This window comes from Alosa alosa, chromosome 18 (assembly GCF_017589495.1).
Source record: "Alosa alosa isolate M-15738 ecotype Scorff River chromosome 18, AALO_Geno_1.1, whole genome shotgun sequence".
NCBI classification, from domain to species: Eukaryota; Metazoa; Chordata; class Actinopteri; order Clupeiformes; family Clupeidae; genus Alosa; species Alosa alosa.
Genome location: NC_063206.1, coordinates 7,280,667 through 7,296,529, shown reverse-complemented (window position 1 = coordinate 7,296,529; position 15,863 = coordinate 7,280,667). Strand labels below are relative to the sequence as shown.

Here is a 15,863-nt window from a genome sequence, read left to right as displayed (position 1 = left end):
TTACTCTCAGAGTGATTTTCACTCCTGCTTTTCTCTTCTACTCAAAGCTTCACAATGTCTTTAAAGACATTTCCTATATGATTGACCCTCCTAATAAGGTACTTAACTGAATGTCCACTTATGTGCAGCTTGCTTGTGGCACATGTCACCCGCAGGACACGGCATGGGCCTTTCTTTCATTCAGACGGCACGCTGTCCATTCTCCACGCAACAGGGCCCATCCGCTAGCTTTGTTTACCCTTCCTTCCCTTCCCTCTTCAAGAACACAGCGGGTGGCGGGGCTTTGGGCGGAATATCAATGTGTGCGGATGTGTGCGTGTGTGTGTGTGTGTGTGTGTGTGTGGGAATGTGAATGTGTGTGTGTGTGTGTGTGTGTGTGTGTGTGTGTGTGTGTGTGTGTGTGTGTGTGTGTGTGTGTGTGTGTGTGTGTGTGTGTGTGTGTGTGTGTGTGTGTGTGTGTGTGTGTGTGTGTGTGTCTGTCTGTCTGTCTGTGTGCATATTGGGCAGCCGTGGCCCACTGGTTAGCACTCTGGACTTGTAACCGGAGGGTTGCCGGTTCGAACCCCGACCAGTAGGCCGTGGCTGAAGTGCCCTTGAGCAAGGCACCTAACCCCTCACTGCTCCCCGAGCACCGCCGTTGGAGCAGGCAGCTCACTGCGCCGGGATTAGTGTGTGCTTCACCTCACTGTGTGCTGAGTGTGTTTCACTAATTCACCGATTGGGTTAAATGCAGAGACCAAATTTTCCTCACGGGATCAAAAAAGTATATATACTATACTATATATACTATACTATATGTTTGTGTGTGTGTGTGTGTGTGTGTGTGTGTGTGTGTGTGTAAGCGCATGTGTGAGAATGTCCTCTAGATTGGGTTTGCGCTCCCCCACATACACGTCTGGCCTGGTCATATGAACGCCCCTTGCAGCTTGCTAGTGAAATATTCCCATGTAATGCACCCATTTGAAGGTGTCAGCAGAGAACACAGCATTATCACTGGGGTGCGCTCATCGTCATCCTCAACCCCAAATCCTTCATCTCCACTCTAAAAGCATGCTGCACTCACTATTGGAACTTTGAGGGTTTGTTTGGAGGATGGTTGGGGAGTTTTGTGTGATGATGCCTCTTTGTGTTTACTGAACCTGTGTGTGTGTGTGTGTGTGTGTGTGTGTGTGTGTGTGTGTGTGTGTGTGTGTGTGTATGGTACCACAGCAGCACCTGGCTATAACGCGGGAGTCGGAGTGTTTGAGGCGATACAGCTGGACGCCAGAGACAGTGGACAACGCAAATACCGTCTCCAGTCCCATCCACTCTGGGTAAGTGTGTGTGTGTGTGTGTGTGTGTGTGTGTTGTGTTTGTCTGTCTCTCTCTCCCTCTCTATGTGTGTGTGTGTGTGTGTGTGTGTGTGTGTGTGTGTGTGTGTGTGTTTGTTCGTTTGTCTGTCTCTCTCTCCCTCTCTATGTGTGTGTGTGTGTGTGTGTGTGTGTGTGTGTGTGTTCGTTTGTCTGTCTCTCTCTCCCTCTCTATGTGTGTGTGTGTGTGTGTCTCAAATTTCCCTATCTACTAGTACAGCATAGTGACCCTGTATCGCTGTTGGAGGCCATAAAAGTAGAATTGTCCTTGTTCTGAAGGCTCTGACCTCATCAAACATGTGATGACACAAGGTGCGAGATAAGTACTGAACTTTCCTCCTTCAGAAGTGTTAGTATAAGCATTGGTGGTTAAAGCAGTTACAGTTTATGTACTCTTTAACAGCTTCTGTTACCCTAAACACAGGAACATCATTTATGTCTGTAACTTACAAACGGCAATTAGACCAGACTAGGTTTTATCTGAATCTTCTCCTGACCTGTGATGAGTTAGCGGTCGCTAGTGCAGTACCTCGCCATATTAGCATCTGCAATGGCTTTCCTGTGAGCCCTTTGAGGAGGACACTGATATGGGATTAGAATGTTGCTAACGGAAGGTTCCATTTGATGAACTTTGAACTTCAGTGACCATTTTGAATGGTATTCGATGATTCTAGACATAGAATTCTAGATCTACACAATAGAATTATAGAATGAGTTGGGCTGCAAAAACAAACCTCACTCTTTGAAGAGCTAGCACACAGTGAAAAGTCTAGAATCACAGCTAGCCAGACGGCCGGCAACAGAGCATAGCAGACAACCCAGCCAAGCCCAGTCCAATAGCTCAGGCAGTATGACAGCCCTGCCCTGCAGCACAGTCCAGAGCCATAAAGAAAGAGAGATGTTTTCTCTACCTCTCTGGCACAGTCCACTGGCATTTGTGCTGAATCATTAGATCCCAGTGGCTCCTCCCAGAGATGGATATCTATCTGCAGCTGCAGGACAGCCAGGGCAGATTTCAAAGATCATCACAAGACCAATACTCCCTGTGGTGTCCATTACTAAAGAGCACATAGCATTTTCTCTACAGTGCATATTGGCATCTTACATACAGTACACTTTTACACACTGTCATGTAGAGAAAAGTGTCAAGGAACCTAAACACTGTACTGGTGACCTGATATATTAGATGTAAATATGAGCAATGTTGGCTTCGTTACCTCGGGCTTTAAATGCAGTGCCATCCTGAGCACACACACACACACAGCACTGTATGCAGAGTGTTTTGTATGTGTCACATGCCAAGTTGCTTATGATTGTTTTAAATGTTGAAGCTAAGTTCTCCTCATTTTATTTTCTCCTCTACTCTGCTGTGTTTATTTTCTCCTCTACATTTCATCCACATACTTTTATTTCTTCTTCTTTTGTATTGTTTGGTTTGTTCTGTCCTGTGTTCCTTGCGGGGTCTGGTATTGTGTATTTATTCATGATCCCCTCCAGCGCCTCTGCGATCCCTGTGTTGTTTTGTTTTAGATTGCCACGTTGCCATGACGACGCTATTGAACGCAGTGTAATAATGTGTCATTTATGTGTTTTTATTTGTGTTTTGTTGTTTTTGTTGTTTTGCCTCGTGCACTTTCTGTCTGTCTCTCTTTTTTTTTTGTTTTTTTGGCTGTTGTTTTTTTTTTTTTTTTTTTCTTTCATTTTTTCCTCCTGCAGCTACAACTCCCCGCTCCCCCAGTATGACTCCAGGTGAAAACTGTGTCCGGTTATTTCTCCCTTTTCCTACTTTCCTTCTTCCCTGCTGTGATTTCCTTCCTCTCATCCGTCTCTCCCGATTTTCTCCACTCTAACTTCTTTCTCTGTTGCACCCTAACCTTCCACTAGTAGCTGACCGTGTCAAGCACTCTAACCCTCGGATCATGCATGTCCTGCGTAGCGCTGATTATGGTCCAGATCTGGCCTTATTCTGGCTCTGATCTGGCGCTGATCTGGCCAGACTCACCTGCTATTCAGGATTGCAGGAATCTTGACTGTATTGTCTAGACTGAGTAGAAATGCTTTTGCATAGCTCTGACTTACATAAATGTACCAAACTAATGTGCCAAACCAGAGGCCATCTGACTCTGGCCCTGATGTGGCCCAGATTTGTCCACCTGGAGTCAGCTTCTCTCTGGTGATCTTCAGGTCGTTTTCTCCAATCTTGACTGACTGAGTGCATGAGAGCACAATGCCTCGCAGCATCCGTGTGGAGTACTTCAGCCGATGCCCGGTGTACCGTTATTAAACCTCCTCCCTAGTTCCCCTAGAGATTAACTTTAGTAAGTGGACTTAGATGACCAGTCAACACACTGAAGTCCACTGACTAGTCCATCAGAATAGGACATCGGAGGAAAAGTTATGACACCTGTGAAACAGCACTGCTAGCCGTACACAGAGACCCATTCTGCACACAGAAAGAACCAAAGCTGGGCTTCATCTGATTAAAAAATCACAATGCTTTAAATGAATCAACATACAGACACACACACACACTGTAAAATCATATAGTATGCCATTTGTATTCGCTATTGAATATGGATACACCACATAAAGATGTTTTTGCAAATGAGAAAACAGTGATAAATTATAATATTATTGATGTTCAGTATGTAACATTCAGTGTTTGTACAGAACAGACAGCATCTGAGCCCTGATTAGGGACTACTGTACTTTGTATCATTTATGATACATATTAGCTAAATACATACCATAAGGTATAATATTGCTGCTGTCGGGTGGAAAACTCGTAACTCCATATTTGTTGTTGTCTTTTTTTGAAAACGTAATGTTGAAATATTTTTTTTTTCAATTTCCTGAACACTAATGGATTTGGAGATACAGTACGAGGTTTCCACCTGACAACAGCGATATAATATATTGCAATATAATATAAAGAAATATATGCCGTAATGGCTTTGGCATACACAGCAGCTGCTCTTTCCACACAATGGAATTAGCATTAGCATTAGTCAGCCGGACTCACTGATACCATAGCGATAGATTTCAATACGCTTATTGTGGTTATGCCATCCAGGCACCTGTAAATGTATTTGTCCTCTCGTCATAGTAAACTGTAGACTGTGACTTGTGTTTCTGCGAGGGGACTCTGAGATGGAGTTTTCTGGTGCCAGCGTTGAACCCAATGCCAGGCAATGCCAGTGGTAAATTAATAATTTATAGTTGTGCTCGACAGGGAGATGGAGGCTGTGGGATCGTATGAAAGCATCTGGCATGCCACACTCAGAGTCATCTCTAATTTATTCCTCCCTTCCTAGAACAAATGATTACTAAAAATGCGCGTTGCCAAATCTCATTTTTCAGAGAGCGATGTACCCAGACCTAAAAACAACTCTCTCTTTATTCCCTTTCTTTCTCTCTCTCTCTTTGTCTACTCATTTTTTTATTTTTAATCTATTTAATCAGTGGTCTCTCCGTGCTCTCTCCTGTTCCTCTCTCTCTTTGTCTTGATTCTTGATTTCTTTTGGTCGGTGTGTTTGGGTGTTCCGTGGTCACAGCATGAATTGTGTTCGTTCTCACTCTGTGTCTGTGCCGTGGGGTGTACAATCTGTCTTTCCTTCTCTCCCTCTCTCTCTCTTTTCTCTCGTTCACTCTTTCTCTCCATCTCTCTCTCTCCCCTCTCTCTCCTCCCTCTCTCTCTGTCTCTTCATCTGTCTCTTTCTCAAACTGTCGTTTATTCTTCCGGCAGGTTCTTGGTCAGCTTCATGGTGGACGCTCGGGGCGGGTCCATGCGGGGCAGTCGCCACGACGGCATGCGCATCATCATCCCGCCCAGAAAGTGCCAGGCTCCAACACGAATCACGTGCCGCCTGGCCAAGCGTCACCGTCTGGCCTACCCGCCACCCATGGTGGAGGGAGAAGGACTGGTCAGCCGGCTGGTGGAGATGGGTCCTGCCGGCGCACAGTTCCTGGGGTGAGTCCGCCATTTTGGCTCAGAAGCTCTCACTGTGTCTGACATGGGGGATCGATTCCGTTAGATTCTATGAATGAAACTGTAGTGGTCTCTTAAAATGGGGTGGGTATCCAAAGAGCCTAAATATTGTGAATGGGCAAATAAGAAAAGTGCAATACCTGGCAACACAATTCTTGGCAGCACAGTTCTTGGCAAAATGTGTTGCAGTGGTGTGCTGCACTGTATTGATTTTTCTCCAGTTTCCAACGTTTCTTTCAAAGGCTCAGGTGAGGGATTCTTATTAAAGCAATATTATGTACATTAGTAATCAGGCTTAGTGGCTCTAAAAATAGTTTCAATGACAAATTTTTTTTCACACTGAAAATATTTCATATACAATGTGAAATGCAACACTCCAATAAAGAACATGCTGTTGAGTTGTATGGTTAGCAGTAATGCACCTCTGTTATGTCTGCGAGTGTAGCTCAGTTGCACTGTGTCTCCCTGATTCAGGCCTGTGATCGTGGAGATCCCCCATTTTGGCTCCATGCGGGGGAAGGAGAGGGAGCTGATCGTCCTGCGCAGTGACAACGGCGACACGTGGAAAGAGCATCAGTACGACTGCCGACCCCAAGAGCTACTGACGCTCCTCAACGGCATGAACGAGGGTAGAGTCATTAACACACATCTGTGTGTATTCATGGAGATAATTAACTAGTATGCCAGACTGACTTAAAATACATTAAAGGGCAAATGTCAGGTTAAAAAAAAATCAGTAATATTAATTAATGTGTGGACAAATGAATGAAGATATACATTTTTTTAATTATTACTTTAAATGCACTACATCTACATGTACAGCCATTTCTACGACAACATTCCAACACAAATGAGTGATGACATCATAAGAGGGAGTCGTGCCAAGAAAGTACATACGGTACATATTAAATGTAAATATAAGTATAAGTATATGCAAATATGGATGGTTTTGAGGAAGAGGAGGTCAAACATTTTTTTTGTAATAATCTTTATTACAAATTTAACCTGACAATTGTTCTTACAATTCTTCCCTTTAATGATGTCATCACTCAGTTGTGTTTTGAAATGTGATCTTGACAGAAATGGCGGTAAATGTTGTTGTAGTGCATTTAGAGTAATAATTTAAAAAATGTGTGCATCTCCTCTAATTTATCTACACATTAGTTGACATTAATGAAGAAATGTGTTAACCTGACATAATGTTCTTTCATAGGATAGAACAGAACAGAATAGACTAGAATAGAATAGAATGCTAGCACTGGGAGTTGAATAGCAGCTGTAATTACATGGATTATTCCTGTCTGTTTTGTTTTGTTTTGTTTTGTTGTTTTTGTTGTTGTTGTTTTGAATAAATTATTGATTACTCGTTTGTTTACAGAGCTGGACAGCCCTGCTGAGCTGGAGCATAAGCGTATCTGCCGAATTGTCACCAGGGATTTCCCACAATACTTTGCGGTGGTGTCGCGGATCAAGCAGGAGAGTGACTACATGGGTCCGGAAGGCGGTGTGTTGTCCAGTGAGACGGTTCCCATGGTGAAGGCATCCTTCCCACCTGGTGCTCTCACCAAGAGGATCCGAGTGGGCCTGCAGGTAGGACATCTCACCTGTGTGTGTGTGTGTGTGCGTGACTGCGTGTGTGTGGTGTCACACCTGTATGATGTGGATTTCTGAATCAGAGGTGTGTCCGAATCACATCCCGCCCTTCGACCTATTCTAAAATATGAATCACTCCCTCTTCTCCCAGGCTCAGCCAATCCCAGAGGACCTGGCTCAGAGTGTGATTGGTAACCGCGCCTCGTTCAGCCCCATCGTTACCGTGGAGCCACGCCGGAGGAAGTTCCACAAGCCCATCACCATGACAATCCCGGTGCCGCCCCGAGTGCGGGAGGCGGCCGCTAGTGGGCGGAAGGGTGACTCTGCCCCTGGTCTCAGGCTTCTCTGCAGCATCACAGGTGCTTAACAACACCCTAAAATCACTGGAACCTACGGCCACCTCTCGGAGCTTTTTGCTACAATACATTCCACATTCTAGAACACACTTCACTCTCTGCAACATATTCCACTCATCAAAAGTTCTAGAACATATTCCACATTCTAAAAAAGCATTTTACATAATTAATTTCTCATCCCATGGCCCATAACTCATCCCAGAGGGCAAAATGTTCTGCTCTGACTATAGATGAATCTGTGTGTGTGTGTGTGTGTGTGTGTGTGTGTGTGTGTGTGTGTGTGTATGTGTGTGTGTCTTGCAGGAGGAACATCTCCTGCCCAGTGGGAGGACATTACAGGCACTACGCCACTCTCCTTTGTTACAGACTGTGTGTCCTTCACAACCAATGTGTCTGCCAGGTAAGTCATTCTCTCTCTCTCTCTGTCTCTCACACACACACACACACACACTCCCTCTCAAACACACACACATACTTACATACAAAATATGCATCTACTTAATATTCATTGGATACGCACTATCCATACATATCTATATGTGCATTTTCCAGCATCATAGCATCGTGTGTGTGGGTGTGTGTGTGTGTGTGTGTGTGTGTGTGTGTGTGTGTGTGTGTGTGAGAAACTGGAGGCTTTGCTGCATTAGAGCGTTTGAGTGTTTTCCTTAGCAGCGTTCAGTCTGGGACACAGAGATCAGTCTCCCTGCCCTTGCATGCCCAATTATTATCACCAGCGTCACCACACGCATAATCACATCAAACTCTAGGGATGCTGACATTTGGTTACTGGGCCGGCGTTAGAGGGAAATGAGATTTGGAATATGATTTGATTAGGAGACAGGCCGAAGATATGCAGAGAAGTGAAAATATATCTACAGTGCTGGATCATAGGTCCAAAATATATATAACAGAAAACAGAGAAAATAAACATTACAAGAAGAAAGAAGAAATCATGTATCAAATAAATATTTTTAACCTCTTTTGGATGACATTTCCCTCCCTGCACACTGTATATGCTAGATGTGACTGTCCTTGATGAACATAAATAAAGACCTAACCATTTTTAGATTGAGAAAAAGCTCACAGTAAGTAAGGAAGCTTTATTTATATAGCGCTTTTCACAGCCAAAGGTGCTTTACAGCAAATTAAATAAAAATAGAAAGGGCAGGATGTAGAGACAGGGACATAGCCTAGAACCTAGAGCCTAGAACCTAGTACATAAGATGATATGCACACAGGACGAAAAAGAACTATAGTAACTGCAAGATTTATGTAGTAGTTCCATATTAGTAGTATATAAGTAGAATACTATGATATTCTGTAATACCGTCTTCTAGTACTTCTATGGTATGTCCTGAAATACTATGAGATTTATATAAATATAAGTATGAGTATATATAAGTATATATACTCTTTTGATCCCGTGAGGGAAATTTGGTCTCTGCCAATATACAGCTTTGAGGAAAGCTCCAGGAAGCACTCCTCTTTTGGGCCAGATGCACACTGAGACATTTGGGGCAGCCATGGCCTACTGGTTAGGGCTTCGGACTTGAGGGTTGCCGGTTCAAACCCCGACCAGTAGGAACTGCTGAAGTGCCCTTGAGCAAGGCACCTAACCCCTCACTGCTCCCCAAGTGCCGCTGTAGCAGGCAGCTCACTGCGTCGGGATTAGTGTGTGCTTCACCTCACTGTGTGTTCACTGTGTGCTGTGTGTGTTTCACTAATTCACGGATTGGGATAAATGCAGAGACCAAATTTCCCTCACGGGATCAAAAGAGTATATACTTATACTTATATACTTATATACTTATATAGGGATCAAAAGAGTATATATACTGATACTTATATAGGGATCAAAAGAGTTTATATACTTATACTTATATAGGGATCAAAAGAGTATATACTTATACTTATATAGGGATCAAAAGAGTATATATACTTATACTTATATAGGGATCAAACGAGTATATACTTATACTTATATAGGGATAAAAAGAGTATATATACTTATACATGTGGCCTTCATCTGGGCGTGCCTTGCATCCTTCCTCTGCCTGCTGCGTTTACTGTGGCCTGGAAACTGGCCATAGGGGGTTTGTTTGGGTGGGGGAGCAAATAGGTCTAGACAAAATTAAACTAAAAGTGGTTGTTATTTTGGCCTGCTTCTGGTAACGAATGTCCCTATAACCCAAATGTCTCGGGTTTTTGGTTCCTGTCTATATTTTGAAGTGTAAACTTGAGATGGTGTGATACTGCCTGATACGTCCATGTTGCTACCTTTTCATAAAAACTTGGAATTCGTTCCAATAATTAATTTGGAATTATCATCAACATATATTTTCCCATTTGGTTACACAACCAAATTCCCAAACCATCCGCAGTACTTTTACTGTCCCCTAGAGAGAGCACTCTTATTTTTGAGTGCTGAACAGAAGCAATGCGGGTTGTGCAGTAAATAAGAGCAAACAATATGGATCAGTGATTTAAATACAGATCCCCCCTCCTTTCCTCCTCCTCTTCCTTATCTGCAAATCCTCATCCACACACACACACACACACACACACACACACACACACACACACACACACACACACACACACTCACACACACACACACACACACACACACACACACACACACACACACACACACACACACACACACACACACACACACACACACACACACACACCCCTCCTTGTTTCTCTTTTCCTATTTTTTTCTCTCCTTTCATCCTCACCTCTCCTCATCTCCTCCTCCCCCTCTGCTGTCCTTGTCTTTGGAAGGTTCTGGTTGGCTGACTGCCAGCCGGTACCGGAGACGGTTGGCCTTGCCGCACAGCTGTACCGAGAGCTCATCTGCGTTCCGTACCTGGCGAAGTTCGTGGTGTTTGCCAAGACGCACGATGCCATCGAGTCGCGGCTCCGCTGCTTCTGCATGACCGACGACAAGGTGGACAAAACTCTGGAGCAGCAGGAGAACTTCGAGGAGGTTGCCCGCAGTAAAGATATCGAGGCATGTGTCTGTGTCATATACACACGCAAACATGCACACAGTCAATGAGATGTTTATTATTCATCATGTACACATGCCTACAAGCACACAGACACCCATTCTGCACATACACAAGTTTATATTTGTCCTTTGTCCCTCACACGCACACACAAGCGTACGCACGAACGCACGCACACACACACGTACACACACATACACACACATACACACATACAAAAATGTGCACACTGCAGAGTTTCAGACGGGTGTCACAGTCAGTGACCAACAGGGCATCTCAATGTTAAATACTGACTTGTTACTGCCAAACAACTTCATAAAAAAACAGAAACTACTTCAGGAAAAACTAAAAACATTCATTTAAACAGTAACAGTCAATGGCCAAATGCACATGAGTGAGTGAGATGACTGATATCATAAAAGTTAGATATAGGTCGTTGATTTTGTACTAATCATGTGTCCTGTAGTATGAGACAGGTATTCTTGTCTGTTATAGTAAAATGGCAATGTCAGATTTCCCTGGCTCTTAGGTCTGATTTTCATTGGTTCTTTACATGATTGACAGGTTCTGGAGGGCAAGCCCATTTTTGTGCATTGCTATGGAAACCTATCGCCACTGACCAAAAGTGGGCAGCAGCTCATCTTTAACTTCTATGCCTTCAAGGAGAACAGACTGCCCTTCAATGTAAAGGTGATACTGAACGCACACCACACACATACACACACACACACACAAACATTAATATGCACACATTCTTTAAAACATATTTTCTGAAAAAAATCACCAAGGTTCTGTTGATCTGAAAAACAGTGTTTTTACTGGCCTGGTCTCATTGCCTATATGTTGGTGAGAGGAGTTGTGGGTAGTGTTGACGTGCTTTTTGTTATTTGTATGTTGGTGCGAGGTGTGTAGGATGTAAAGTGTTTTTCGTGCTTTTTGATATCTATATTGGTGCGAGGTCAGTTTTGATATCTGTATATTGGTGCGAGGTGTGTTTTGTTATCTGCATATTGGTGCAAGATGACTTTTGATATCTGTATATTGGTGCGAGGTGAGTTTTGATATATGTATATTGGTGCGAGGTGTGTAGGATATAAAGTGTTTATCATGCTTTTTGTTAGCTGTATATTGGTGCGAGTTGAGTTTTTTTATCTGTATATTGGTGCGAGTTGAGTTTTAATATCTGTATGTTGGTGCGAGGTGAGTTTTGTTATCTTTATATTGGTGCGAGATGAGTTTTGTTATCTGTATATTGGTGCGAGGTGTGTAGGATATGAAGTGTTGACGTGCTTTTTGTTATCTTTATATTGGTGCAAGTTGAGTTTTATTATCTGTATATTGGTGCGAGTTGAGTTTTGATATCTATATGTTGGTGCGAGGTGAGTTTTGTTATCTGTATATTGGTGCGAGGTGTGTAGGATATGAAGTGTTGACGTGCTTTTTGTTATCTGTATATTGGTGCGAGTTGAGTTTTGATATCTGTATGTTGGTGCGAGGTGAGTTTTGTTATCTGTATATTGGTGCGAGGTGTGTAGGATATGAAGTGTTGACATGCTTTTTGTTATCTGTATATTGGTGCGAGTTGAGTTTTGGTATCTGTATATTGGTGCGAGTTGAGTTTTGATATCTGTATGTTGGTGCGAGGTGAGTTTTGTTTTCTGTATATTGGTGCGAGTTGAGTTTTGAGATCTGTATGTTGGTGCGAGGTGAGTTTTGTTATCTGTATATTGGTGCGAGTTGAGTTTTGATATCTGTATGTTGGTGCGAGGTGAGTTTTGTTATCTGTATATTGGTGCGAGGTGTGTAGGATATGAAGTGTTGACGTGCTTTTTGTTATCTGTATATTGGTGCGAGGTGTGTAGGATATGAAGTGTTGACGTGCTTTTGAATGCTCCTCAGGTGCGAGATCTGGGTCAGGACCCATGTGGCCGTCTGTCGTTCCTCAGCGAGGCCAAGACCAGCAGGAGCCAGGCCCACACGGCCATATGCAACCTCAACTTCTCACTGCCAACTCACAGGAAGGTACAGACACACACACACACACACACACACACACACATGGCCATATGCAACCTCAACTTCTCACTGCCATCTTACAGGAAGGCACAGACACACACACACACACACACATGCAAACATAACACACAAACATAAACATACCTCATCATAGGCTACAAATAGACACATGCTGTCTATCCACTAATGCAGACTAACACACACAAGCTCACACACATACCAACACACACCTGGACCTATTTGACATGGCTCAGTTTGCCATTCACAAATTGACCCAACCTGCTCCCTTTAATTTTGGAGAAGCTGTTTTGTTCAGTCATGTTTTTTCCTCGTTTGCTGTGTGAGAGATTCCCAGCTCTGCTCTCATCTGGTTTCCTTTGCCTTCCTTTTTTTGACGCTTCTCCCTACAACCACTACCCCGCCACCTTCTGCCTCCACCATGTCATCATCTTCATCCCCCTCTCTCCCCTCTCTCCATCCTGCAATGCCTCATGGGATACGCTACAGGAAATGGAGTCTGATCCAGATGATGAGGTAAATATGGGTAACCATGCCAACCATAACAGTGGGTCTGGTCTACCCATTCTTGTTTTGTTTGTTTGTTTTGTTTGTCAATGATAGTCTCTTGTAGCTTCCTCAGCTGGTCATAGACTGTTGACAATTGGCCAGTAAAGGAATAAGTTAATATTGAATTGAATATCCATAAAGTTGTAAAAACATTAAGTTTCATTTTATGAGGAATATGACAAATAACCCTTATCTTTGCATAAAACGCAAATATGCATTCTGTAGATATTGCCTACATTTCTTGTAGTGTCCTGAATCAAGTTTTGTTTAATGTTGAAAGATATTACTTTAGTTCTTATTTGTCTTGTGAGTTTTCACGTTGAGAGATCACATTTGTGGTGAATTTGAAAGGTCCTCTGAGATTTCGAAAGTCAGTGAAAGGGTTGTTGACTTTTGGATATGAGGTTATCTGTGCTGGAAAGGTAATCAATGTAAACAATAATGACAACTAAAACACATTCATTTATGAAAAAAGTGTAATAGATACAATGGCAGCATTCCGCAGATACCATTCGAAATGTTTTGATCAGCTGGAGTAATGATGCCGCCTTAAAGGAGAAATCCGGCGAGTTTTCACATAGATCTCCATTTCTCGAGGTCACCGAGTACTGTCGGTACGGAAAAAATGGAAACAATCGGTTTTACCTAGGCAGCTAATGCAGCCAGGCAACTTCAGCGCTACACTCTGGGGGTATGTCCGTGAGCTCCCATGTCATTTGTTTTTGGACCGACAGTACTCGGTGACCTATGATGATCTATGTGAAAATTTGCCAGATTTCTCTTTTAAGTCAGAGTCGCCTTAAAGGAACACAATGGAAGGATTGACGCCTATGCTTCTTGGCGTCAGCATTTAACGGCATTGCATTTAGCGCTAAGACTGTACCCAGTTAGGCAAAAAACTAACGAAAGGGCCATGATCCTTCCCGATGCATTAATAATGTTACCTAGTGCAATATCAAGCATTCGGGGTACGCATTGGTCATTTCAGACATTTCATTCTCTGTATTATAAGTCAGTGTAGCATCAGTTTAAAGCCATTATTTTAAGGTAAAAGAATTGCATTGTGTTGCTTTCAATTAGTAGTATACAGACTACTTGAAAATAGAGGCGACAGACAGCTACATCGCTGTAATCTTCCCTTCGCATTTTTCCTTGGATACGCTTCTTTGCTTGTTTCCCATAATTTCTGTTCCATGATTCCACTCCAAATATCATTACGAGTAGGACAGTAGATAATATAAGTACAAACAGTGTCTCATTGTTCTGTTTACCACTTATTTTTGTTTCATCATAGACAGTTCACACAAAATAAATTCAACATATAGCTATGGTATAGCTATTTCTCCCTTTGCGATGGATATAGTGCATGCGATATGCCTTTACTCTATTGAAGGACATACAGTGAGTGATTGATACTGTTGAGTGCAGGGTAGCTGATCTACCGCATCACCACTCAACCCACCCAAGGTGAAGGAGTCATAAATGCATGCAGGCCTCCTATTGGCCAGGCCACCCTATTACCCAGAGTGCAGTGCGGCAGGGAGCCCATATCATAGCCGTGTCTGGGCCAGATCCGAGCCAGATGCTGAGCAGTCACCTGCCAGGTCAAGTGCATTACCTCAATATGTCAGTGACTGAGTCAGCACAAATAAGCAACGATGCTCTCACCGTGGAGGTGAACTTATAGCTTATGCATGAGCGACTCAATCGAAGGATAGTGTGAGATTCTACTGCGATGTGATTCGTTGAGATATGTGTGCTTCACATGTAGATGCATTATGTTAGAAACACTTTGACTCATTTTAATGTCTTAAGAATATTTGACATTTAGGCATTTCTTTCACTGCTACATAGACACAAAGCAGTCAGTAAAGTTACAGTTCAAGTGGCATCCAGGTTGCATACCTCTAAATATTTTTTTGTTAAAGGTCGTTTGTTTTGTTTGGTTGTTTTTCCAGAATGAAAACAAAGAGCGGCGCCATGCTTTTGCCTCTCTAGCTTTGCGTAAACGCTACAGCTATCTGTCTCCCCCAGCCTCCAGTGAGTCCTCATTTCCTCTTCTTAACACCCATTCACACAAAACACACACGCACACACACACACACACACACACAAATGTACATTTAGACCTAATTCTGCCAGCAGAAAAGATCAACTGTGTAATTGTATTTATAGAACAGTTAAAGCAGTTGCAATACATTTTTATTTCAGTGTTTGCAGAACAGTCATGCTATTTATGAGGTTGTATGGAATTAACTTCAACAAGCTTTCATTATGAGAGCACAAAACTATTGTGTTTCATAAGGTTGCATTTATGGGTGATTATGTCTTGTGCTCAGGGGTAATTGTGTTAATATTCTGTAGATCTACAATATTAATTTTTTAAATATTTGCCAATATTATGTCATACCACATGGTCATTTTACATGGTCATCTTGTCACATTGCATGTCTTGTCATGGCATACATTGCATGGTTTATTGAGGTATTTCTTTAAGCCTTGTCTGTCAATTTTGCCCAGCATTGTAAATGTTGTTATTTTTCTATGTCCTTTGCATTTCATTGCATTTCTCTGCTGGTTGCCAAATGTTGAAGGATGAAATAAAGCTTCTACTTCACATACGTTGCATACTTCTTCCTCCATTATTTTTACAAGTTGCTCAACTCTTATTGGCTTTTCAAATTGTGGTTAAGATTTGAAGTTTTAGTCAGGTGGACCATCAAAAGTGGGTAAAACAAGTTACATAATGAATAGAAGCCCTCTCACAAGACCACATTGTAACATTTGTTGTATATTCTGCAGTTTTCTTTAAAGGTTGATAAATCAACTTCTTTGAATAAGGTGTGTGGCAGATTAAGCCACCTTAAAAGTACTTAAAATTCCCTCTTTGCAACTGCAATTTCCACTCACAGGTATAAATTATAAGCCTAACTTGAATAGATACAGCAGGTCTCTGTTGGTACATTGAAGTCTTAGATGC

General features: G+C 42.6%; 1 protein-coding gene across 6 annotated transcripts in view; it reads left to right on the top strand.

Moving 5' to 3' along the window:
- Positions 1-15,863, top strand: part of ank3a (ankyrin 3a) — a 109,765-nt gene that overhangs the window by 70,177 nt on the left and 23,725 nt on the right. For 5 of the 6 annotated variants that reach the window (XM_048269324.1, XM_048269323.1, XM_048269321.1 and 2 more), the window contains exons 10-22: positions 48-98; positions 1,210-1,313; positions 3,066-3,098; positions 5,095-5,319; positions 5,812-5,966; positions 6,716-6,927; positions 7,082-7,289; positions 7,590-7,686; positions 10,074-10,302; positions 10,865-10,990; positions 12,200-12,322; positions 12,824-12,850; positions 14,842-14,923. In XM_048269324.1, coding sequence (XP_048125281.1) covers positions 48-98; positions 1,210-1,313; positions 3,066-3,098; positions 5,095-5,319; positions 5,812-5,966; positions 6,716-6,927; positions 7,082-7,289; positions 7,590-7,686; positions 10,074-10,302; positions 10,865-10,990; positions 12,200-12,322; positions 12,824-12,850; positions 14,842-14,923 — 1,672 coding nt within the window. The remainder of the gene's footprint in view (positions 1-47; positions 99-1,209; positions 1,314-3,065; positions 3,099-5,094; positions 5,320-5,811; positions 5,967-6,715; positions 6,928-7,081; positions 7,290-7,589; positions 7,687-10,073; positions 10,303-10,864; positions 10,991-12,199; positions 12,323-12,823; positions 12,851-14,841; positions 14,924-15,863) is intronic. The other variant, XM_048269326.1, reaches the window with a different exon arrangement.